General features: G+C 64.7%; 1 protein-coding gene across 2 annotated transcripts; it reads left to right on the forward strand.

Moving 5' to 3' along the window:
* Nucleotides 1–54: 54 nt before the first annotated feature.
* On the forward strand, nt 55–7755 carry LOC144367593 (uncharacterized). Of its 2 annotated transcripts, XM_078024650.1 has the most exons (3): nt 55–785; nt 1433–2245; nt 2280–7755. In XM_078024650.1, exon 3 carries the CDS (start codon nt 5678–5680, stop codon nt 6605–6607), a length of 930 nt encoding a protein of 309 aa, XP_077880776.1. In that variant the 5' UTR covers nt 55–785; nt 1433–2245; nt 2280–5677; the 3' UTR covers nt 6608–7755. The 2 variants fall into 2 exon arrangements, with proteins under 2 accessions (XP_077880776.1, XP_077880775.1); XM_078024649.1 differs by having other exon boundaries at nt 1433–7755.
* The last annotated feature ends 1447 nt before the right edge of the window (nt 7756–9202 follow it).

The following is a 9202-nucleotide window of genomic DNA, read 5'->3' on the forward strand; positions in this document are numbered from 1 at the left end:
GGGAGGTCAGGGAGGGAGGAAGGTCAGGGAGGGAGGAAGGTCAGGGAGGGAGTAAGGTAAGGGAGGTCAAGGAGGGAGGAAGGTCAAGGAGGTCAGGGAGGGAGATCAGGGAAAGGGGCAGAGCTGGGCTTCCCCCAGGTCCTGGGTAAGAAGCATGGCCAGGACAGGCACAAAGAACCCTAGTCCACCAAGATGCATCCCCAGGACCCCAGCGGAGGCGGGAAACCACAGATGGGCTCTAAGTTTGACTTGTAAATCAGCACAGGCCAGGTGTGGCGGCCCATCGACTCGGGAGGCTGAGACGGGAGGATCACAAATTTGAGGCCAGTCTCAGCAACGTAGTGAGGTCCTGGGTCGAATTAAGAAACAAAGGAAAGGACTGGGGGGTCCACAGCTCCGTGGTAAAGTGCCCGTGCAGTCCTCAGTACCAAGAAGGATCTTTAAGACTAGGTCCAGCTCCTAGAGGGTGAACGTGTCAGACTGACAAAGAACCAGGGCAGCCGTCCACCGTACAGTGTGGACCTGCGGAGCCAGGGGACCGCTCCCGTCCCCAGCGTGACGCGTGAGGTCGCATGCTGCCCATTCAGGACAGGACACAGCTGACGACTTAGGAATTGTTAGTTTCTGGAATTTTCCGCTGTCTATTTTTGGACTGTGGCTGACCACAGGAAACAAACTGGAAAGTGAGACCACGGAGGGGGGACGGCTGTAAACGGCCGCGAGGGCCAGCCACGTGAGCCTCTGTCGCCCGAGGAGGGCCGTCACCATCCCCTTGGCCAAGGAAGGTAGGGGACAGAGCATTAAAGTCAGGCTGAGGGTCGCACACGGGCGTGCGGCAGGGCAAGACTCGAACCCAGGCCACCAGCCCCTCAGCCTCCCGGAGCCAGCTTCCCTCGCTCCATGCCCAGAAATAAGAACCCGGCCCCACCAGAGCCCCCGGGAGGGCCCCGTCCCAGCCCCACGTCTCCCCGGGAGGCCCCCGTCCCAGCCCCACGTCTCCCCGGGAGGCCCCCGTCCCCACGTCTCCCCGGGAGGCCCCCGTCCCAGCCCCACGTCTCCCCGGGAGGCCCCCGTCCCCACGTCTCCCCGGGAGGCCCCCGTCCCAGCCCCACGTCTCCCCGGGAGGCCCCCGTCCCCACGTCTCCCCGGGAGGTCCCCGTCCCCACGTCTCCCCGGGAGGTCCCCGTCCCCACGTCTCCCCGGGAGGCCCCCGTCCCCACGTCTCCCCGGGAGGCCCCCGTCCCCACGTCTCCCCGGGAGGCCCCCGTCCCCATGTCTCCCCGGGAGGCCCCCGTCCCGTCCCCCCATCCGCTCTCCGTGCCTTGCCTCAGGCCCCGTGGGCCACCGAGATGGTCCCGAGCTCCCTGCCCCCTCCTTTTCCCAAGTCACCCCCTGAGCAGGACACAGCAGTGGACACCTGTTCATTTCGTAGGGAACCCCGAGGTGGACGGCGGCTCTCGGCCCTGCAGGGCCCACAGGCAGTGCCCGGCACCCCGCCCCCCACAAGGAGGAGACAGGACCCGGCCAGCTCCAGCCTCAGAGGTCGGTCACCACCACACAAGAGGGGTCCTGTCCAGAGGTGGGGAGCCACTCATGGAGGTCACCAGACAAGCCGGGGGAGGAGCTGGGACCAGAATCCGCCCAGAGCCTTCATGTCACCATCTGGAGGGGACGGGGGGGCACCCCTGATGGAGAAAGAGCCAGAGGCTCCCAGGTGGGGGGCTGGCAGGCAGAGCCCGGGAGGCAGAGGTGCCCACTTCCACCCCTGGGCAGTCCCTGTCCCCTCCCTCCTCAGCCCAGCTGGACTGGGGGCCTTCCCAAGGTAGACCCCGGGCCCCAGGCCTGGGCTTGAGAAATGCTGATGCTGCCCACCCTGTAGCCCAGCAGTGGCACTGGCCTCGACTTAGCATTTCTGATGAGGGGCTGGGGACAATGGCTCCCTGGGAGGGGACGGGTCCTCTGCCCCTGGCGGCACCCCTTCCAGTCTTCCTGGACAAAGCCTTTATTTCTTAACAAATGAATTTTCAATAAAAAAGGGACCTGGGGAGAGGGGTGGTCTCCAGGCCGTGGCTGCCCACTGTCCGGGAGGCCTGGGAAGGCCAGAGGGAGGCTGAGCTGGGAGCGGGAGAGGACGCGTCTCATGCCCTCGCTGGCCGGGGAGGGGAGGCCACAAGCCCGCGTGGGCCAGCAGCCCCATCAGCCAGGGCCTTCCAGAACCTTCTCCAGGGTGACGTCCCAGGGGCCAGTGGTGGACTGAGTCTGGACGTGTGGGGGGACAGGTGGGAAGCCTGGGACAACTCCCCGGCCCCGGGCCTGGTGCCCAAAACCACCCAAAGCTGCACTTCCCTGAGCTTCAGTCCACGATGGCGCCTCCCCGCTGCAGGGGGTCATCCACCTGGGAGCCCCAGAGCCCAGCTGCCCTCGGCAGACACTGCAGGGTTCACACACCCGGCCCCAGGCCAGCCGTCCTGGGCCCTCCACCTGGGACCCCAGGACTACGTCACGTGGAGAGAGCACGTGAGCAGGTGGCCACCCGCAGACCAGTTCTGGGGCCCAGGGCGGTGCCAGGCAGGAGAGCCCTCCCACACACAGAAGGTTCTAGTTCCTCATGTTGGAAGCCAGGCCTCCAACAGTAGGTGGCCGACACCCGGGGCCACAGTCCCCACAGGAGGCGTGGACAGTCGGCGTTTGCCCAAAAAGCCCTGAAGTTTGGTTGACACCCACTGCAGATCGCGAGGCTTGTCAGCAAGCGGTGAGGGGCACAGCCAATGAGGAGCCTCAGAGCCCCATGTCAACCGGGGCTCAGAGAGGTTGACTAATGGACCCGAGATCACACAGCCAGCATTCGGACCTTGGGAGCCCGGCTTCTCACACACTGCCTGCTGGGCATGCCCCAGGAGTGGGGCTAGTCCCCGATCCTGGTAGAGGACCAAGTCTGAAGCCGGCCAGCGAGAGGTTGCTCGGGGGAAGAGCCGACTCAGGAAATAGGGGCCAGAATCTGCTGGGCCGGGAGAGGCCCGACGGGGGGCCACCCTTGCAGACTCGGGCCTGGAGGACGTTCACCTCAGCTTCACGGGGACGTGGCCACACCTCAGAGAGGCCTCCGTCGGAGGAATGAGCCCGGGAGTTCTCTCACCTGCCCTAAGACGCCCGTGTCCCCTGGCTGGTGAGGGGCTGTCCACCTGCAGCCCGAGGACCGAGGACCGAGCCTGGGCCTGGGGCGGCTCAAGGCGCTGGGCGCTGGGTCTGCCCTTTGCTCCTGTAGGCCCTGCCGGCCAGCCCTGCCCCCCCCAGCTGGACTCTGGGAGCTGGCCGTCCCTGAGGTGCCCTGGTCACACCCTGCAGAGCTGCCCTCCCCCCGCCCCGCCCAGGCTCCTGGACACGGGTGGGACCAGGTGTCCCCCGAGGCTTGATGACCTGCAGGCGCCAACGCCATCCACGCAGAGGCACGCGTCCAGCCCACGTCTGCCACCAGGCGAGGCCAGAAAGGCAGGGACTGTGCCCTAAGGGCCACCAACCTGCTCCTGGGAGAGAACATTAAGGACCCAGGGGACTGAGGGACAAGAGGTGACACCAGCTACGCAGGCTCTCACAAGGGCAGAAGTGCCCCCTACTCCTGGCCCGGCCTTCGTCCCCGTCTTGGATGCTGGCCCCACTTCCCAGTGGCTCCACCGGTGACCTGGGCGTCGGTGCTTCCTTGTTCAATTAGCTGTGTGACCTCAGAAACCTTCTTGAGCTCTCTGAGCTTTTTACGGATTGGGGAAAAACAGGAATGACTTCTTTGCAGTGCTGGGATCGAACCCAGGGCTTCTGTATGCCAAGCAAGCACTCTGCCACCGAGCCACCCCCAGCCCTCACCGGCAGAATAAAACGGGCGGAAATGACAGGCCAAGTGTCTTTCGGCTTACACTTGAGGCGCACACTTGAGGCACACCACTCAGTAAGGAAGCTCAGGAGCACCCTTCACAGAAAATGGAGTGGCTTTGTGCTACAAGAGGCTCAGCCTAGGAATAAAGGAAATGCAAATTAGAGCAACCAGCTGCTTCTTCAGAGGCGGAACACACCTGCCATTTGCTCCAGTGAGACAGCGGGCGTGCACAGGGACTCCTGAGGGGGCACTGGCAGCCGCTTCAGTGTGTGTTTGTCAGAGACGGGAACAGCCCAAACACCCACCGACGGCATGAACCAAGTAAGGTTCATCCATGCAGTAGAACACTACACAGCCATGAAAAGGAGCAAGACTTGGGAACATCGTGGTCATCACCGTGGAATCCCAGGGAGGGCTCACTGGGGGATTGAATGGCCATAGCCTGGCCACGGGAGGTATTCCATTTGACCCTCACTGCACTCTGCCATGATGTGACCCACAAACCCGGGCCACTGCCCCCAGCACCCTCAGACCCGCTGACTAATTGACGAATTCCTGGCTGACATTTCTCAAAGATCAGGAGCCCAGGTCGCAGCTGAGCTGGGAGGGGTCAGGCTGGGCTCCAGGGACGCCCCAGCAGCACCCCAGAAGGCAGGCGCCCAGCCTGGGACCATCACCACCAGGACAAGCAGGAGGCTGGGGCTGGAACGGCGGCCGTGGAGGGTCAGCGGGCTTTCCAGACGCGCAGGGCAGGGCTCACTGTGGGGGAGCCCCCAAGTCAAAGGCCCGGGAAGTGGGGGACAGAGGGCACCAGGGTCCGAGGGCCTGAGCCAGGAGGATCCAAGCTCCAGGCCGACCAGTCTCCAAAGATAAAGAGGCGGGAGTGGAGCCAGCGCAGGGCACGTGGCAGCCTGCAGGGGGCGCTGGGCTGCCGCCCGCCACCCCCCCAGGGCCGGGGCCTTCTGTGGGGGAGGGGCTCAGTGGACACTTGCTGGGCCAGAGAGGGCCAGGGGCCCGGGGGTGTTCTTCTCTCTCCCCCCTAAAAGGTGGGCCTAGGGTCATCGGCACCAGAACGAGGGGCGCTGCCAGGCAGGCTGGGCCTGAGCCCTGCCCGCAGCCCTACTGTGCACCCACCTGGAGTCAGGGGCCAGTCTTCCCCACGGCCAGGCTCTGCCCTCGACCATCCCAGGCAGGCTCCCGCCCGGCCCCAGGTCGCTCACTGTTCCCACCTGGCCCAGGGGAGGGGCGTGGGCACCCCAGGTGTGCCTGGGACAGCCTGGTGTCCCCAAAGTCTTCATCCTCAAAAGCGCCTACCTGGTTCATCACAATGACTTTAAAAAGAATAGAGAAGCTGTGTGACAACAACAGAAAGTCTCAGTGACAGATACCGTGATTTACTTTTGGAGAACCGCGGCTTCCGCCCCCCCACGCTGGGGCTTGTTAGAGTGGGGCCACCCACAGCTGAGTGGACACGGTGGAATACTACCTGGGCGTCAAAAAGGACGAAGCCCCGATTCAGGCTGCGGCTCGGACGACACTCGAGGACGTCACCGCACGATTCCGTTGGCATAGAGTGGACAGCACACAGCGGTGGGTGGGGGCAGATGGGGGGGTCACATCTAACCAGCGCAGAGTGCTTCTCTCTCTCCACTGAACACCGTCTGGGCCTTCGATGGTGCTGAGGTGGCCTTGACCTTGGGATCCTCCTGCCTCGGCCTCCCCAGTGGCTGGGCGGCAGGCGTGGGCCACCACAGCGGCCAGCGGGCTGGTAAACGCGCTCTTGGGGGCTCTGAGCCCTCCCAGGCACTCATGGCTCTTACCCGGGACCACAGAGAGGGCCTTCAGCCTGCACCCGTGCAAACTAGTCACCGCCCCGAGAGTGCTGGTGGCCCGCTCCTGGGACCCAGTGACTCGGGTGTGGAGGGTCTAGGGCTGAGCTGGGGACAGAGCAGGACAGGCAGGCACAGCCCGGGCTCCGCCCACCGTTTCCGGCAGAGAACACGGAGCGATCCGGGTGCCAGGTCCCTGCCGGCTGCCCCTGGGCACAGGCCAGCCCCTGCCCCCTGGCACCCGGGTGAGGCCCAGCTCGCGGTTCTCGCGCCCCTGAGGCGGACCAGCCTCTCCCAACTGGCTTCACCTGCCTGGAGCCGCCGTGGGCGGGGAGGCCCGGCCAGCCGCTTGCCCAGCCAGGAGGAGGACGCCCTTGACACCCATGAGACCGGCCACTGCCGGTGGCTCACCCATCTCCCCACAGGATGGCCGCGGGCCCCTGGACGGGGACGGCACAGATGCACAGGGCCACCCAGACAGCGGCAGACACCCCTCACCCGGCACGTGCCACCTGTGCGCTCCCCACTGCTCCCTGGTCAGACGACCCGACGGAGACCTGAGACAGAGGCGCCCCACCCCACAGGGAGGACAGGAGGGAGGACCAGGGCAGAGCAGGTCAGCCGCCAAGAGGGCTGGCCCTGGACGGGGCTCCCCGTCACCTCCCTCGCCAGCTGCAGCCCGCAGATCCCATGGCACCGTGGCGGTGGCACGGATGTCACTCGCTGGGCTCCGAGGGCTGTGCTGTCCAGGGTCAGGGTTCCTGGCAGAAGCGCGAGGCCCAGCCCACAACGTCCCTCCTGGGGTCACGGCTTAGAGACGACTTCATTTCCTTGGACTTTCAGCTGCAGGTGGACACAGCACAATGCCCTCCTTCTCCTGGGCCAGGGCAGGCTCCACCGCGGAGGCTGAGGCAGGAGGATCGTATTCCCGCCTCCACCCTCTGCTCTGTGCCCTGGAACGTCCCACAGGACACCCGCCCTCCCAGGAAGCAGCTGCCAAGTGCGCACCACTTCCTGTTTTTCCAAAATGTCCCCATTGGGGATGGCGAAGTCTCCAGGAGTTCCGGAGGGGGTCTTGACCCTCCAGGGCACACGACCCTCCGGGCGGAGGAGACCGGGCAGGTGGGACTCCCGCTGCGGCCGTGGTCACTCGCCCTGAGATCACCCGTCAGGGACCTGTGCCAGCTGCCACTGCCCAGAGAAGGGAGAGGCCACGACCCCCTGGGGGAGGGAGAGACGCCCCAGTGACCGCCCGTCCTGACTGCCATGAGACACTCTGCGTGGACACCCAGGCCATCTCCCAGGACGAAGGACACGTGGAGGGTGAGGAGCCTCCAGCCGGCTACCACTCATGGTGTCCCTGCGGTGTCCCTGCGTCCCCACCCCGGGGCTCCTGGCTTTGGGAGTCCCTCCCCGTCCCCCACCAGCTGCCCAGTCCCCGCTGACACTGAAGCCGGGCGGTCAGGCCAACCCAGGACCACGCTGAGCCAGGAGAGTGGGTGACCTGGGCCTGGGATCCCCTGCCGGGCTCCCGGGTCACCCCAGCGCGGCGCGGGACCTTCTGGAAAAGGCCGAGCTGCAGACGGTGACACCGGTGGCCGGGAACCAGAGAAGGGGACGGCGGCAGAGTGGAGGGTTTTCAGGGCTGGGAGCATGTCACACCCACAGGACACACACCCAGGCTGAACCCCAAGGCCAGCCCCGGGCTTAGGATGGGCGGACAGTATGTGACCTAGACTGTCACTCTGGGTGACCTGTGACGGCCACATGTCCATGCAGGGCCAGCAGCTGTAGAGGAACAAGCCGTGGGGCTGTGGACAGTGGGGTACTGTCGCTGAGTGTTCACGGTGTGTTGAAAGGGAAGGGGATGGGGTGAGTGCTGGGCGCAGGGTACCACGCACAGGCCTGGGTCCCCCCACACCACAAAGGGGGCGAGTCCTTAGATGGGGGACACCTTCCTGGATGTGCGGGACCCTGCCGGGCTGCCCCTTGGGCCGTGAACTGGTTTGTTTCTTTTAAATTGCTCTAAATCTCGCTCCTTTAAAATTCTGAGATTAAGGGCTGGGGATGTGGCTCAAGCGGTAGCGCGCTCGCCTGGTATGCGCGCAACCCGGGTTCGATCCTCAGCACCACATACCAACAAAAGATGTTGTGTCCGCTGAGAACTAAAAAATAAATATTAAAAATTCTCTCTCCTCTCTCACCCTCTCTTAAAAAAAAAAAAAAAAAATCTGAGATTAAATAAAACCCTGAACCCGCTCCCGCCCTCCCGGCCCTCGCTGGATCCTTTCCGATTCCCTGGGTCCCTCCTGTCACCCCTGAGGCCTGGGGAAGGCCACACCAGGCTCCCTCTGTGCGGACGGAGGCCAAGCCTGGGAGGCTGCGAGGCCACAGTCACAGAGTTGAGCCCCGGGTGGCGACGGGAGCCATTGTCCCAGAGAAAGCATTTTCCTGGCCGTCCGTGGGGGTGACAGGTGACGGCCACTTGTGGATGAAAAGGCAGAATTCTCCTTTGAGGTCCCAGGAGGTAAGCTGACTGTGACCCGGGTTTGCATCGGACTGACCCTAAGGTCCCCAATAAATGGTGGCAGGACGGGGGCATTTTGATCCCCCAGATTCTAACCCATCAAGGACGACCCCGTCGGGACCTCGCACTCAGGCCCAGGACCCCCAGGCCTCGGGGCAGCTCCTGATCTGAGACGGCGCCTGGTGTGCGTCGGCCTGAGGTCACCTGGGCACCGTCGGGGCAACAGCCCACTCTGCGAGCCCCGAATCCCGTCCGACCCAGCACATGGGCCGGGAGCAGCCCTTCTCGGGAACCGAGAGTCGGGGTCTCGATGACAACTGAGCCACACCCAGATGCCATCATTTCCCTGCCCCTTCCAGAACGACTCTGCTCAGGTAGGAAAGGGAGTGGGGGTGGAGGCCACGGGCTGGCCGGTCCAGGGCTGGCCGGTCCAGGGCCCGCCTCCAGGCCTCACCACCCGGATCGACTGACAAAGCGCCTTCTGTTCCGCGCTGGAGGCGGACGGCTCTCCGTGTGCATTTCATTAAACCCGGAGCCGTGGCTGGCTGCCATCGTGACGCTGTGGGCTCCCGTGGCCAACGTCCAGCCGGACGCGCTGGCACCGGCCCCCACCCCTCCTGACGGCGCGGGACACTCAGCCAGTCTCCAGTGTGGTCCCCAAGACTTTTCTGCCGTCACAGAGCACACAAGGGCTCTCTGTGGCAGCCCCTGGAGACCCACAGGCACTTTCCTTCCCAGAGGGACCGATGACAGCTCACGGGAGGAACCAGAAACTGTACTGAAGCCAGAAGCAACGTGCGGGGCCAGGCTCACTGAGGAGAGCGTCGCGGGTCCTGCACGCTCAGACTTCACACACACACCGCCACGGTCACGCTCTGACTGTCCGCGAGGCCGATGTCCCTTCAGGCCTTGGTCTGTTCTACGTGTGTCAGTCCCAGGAGGGGACCCGGGGCCTGAGAAATGACCCAGCTCTGCCTC

Source organism: Ictidomys tridecemlineatus, chromosome 10 (assembly GCF_052094955.1).
Source record: "Ictidomys tridecemlineatus isolate mIctTri1 chromosome 10, mIctTri1.hap1, whole genome shotgun sequence".
NCBI lineage: Eukaryota > Metazoa > Chordata > Mammalia > Rodentia > Sciuridae > Ictidomys > Ictidomys tridecemlineatus.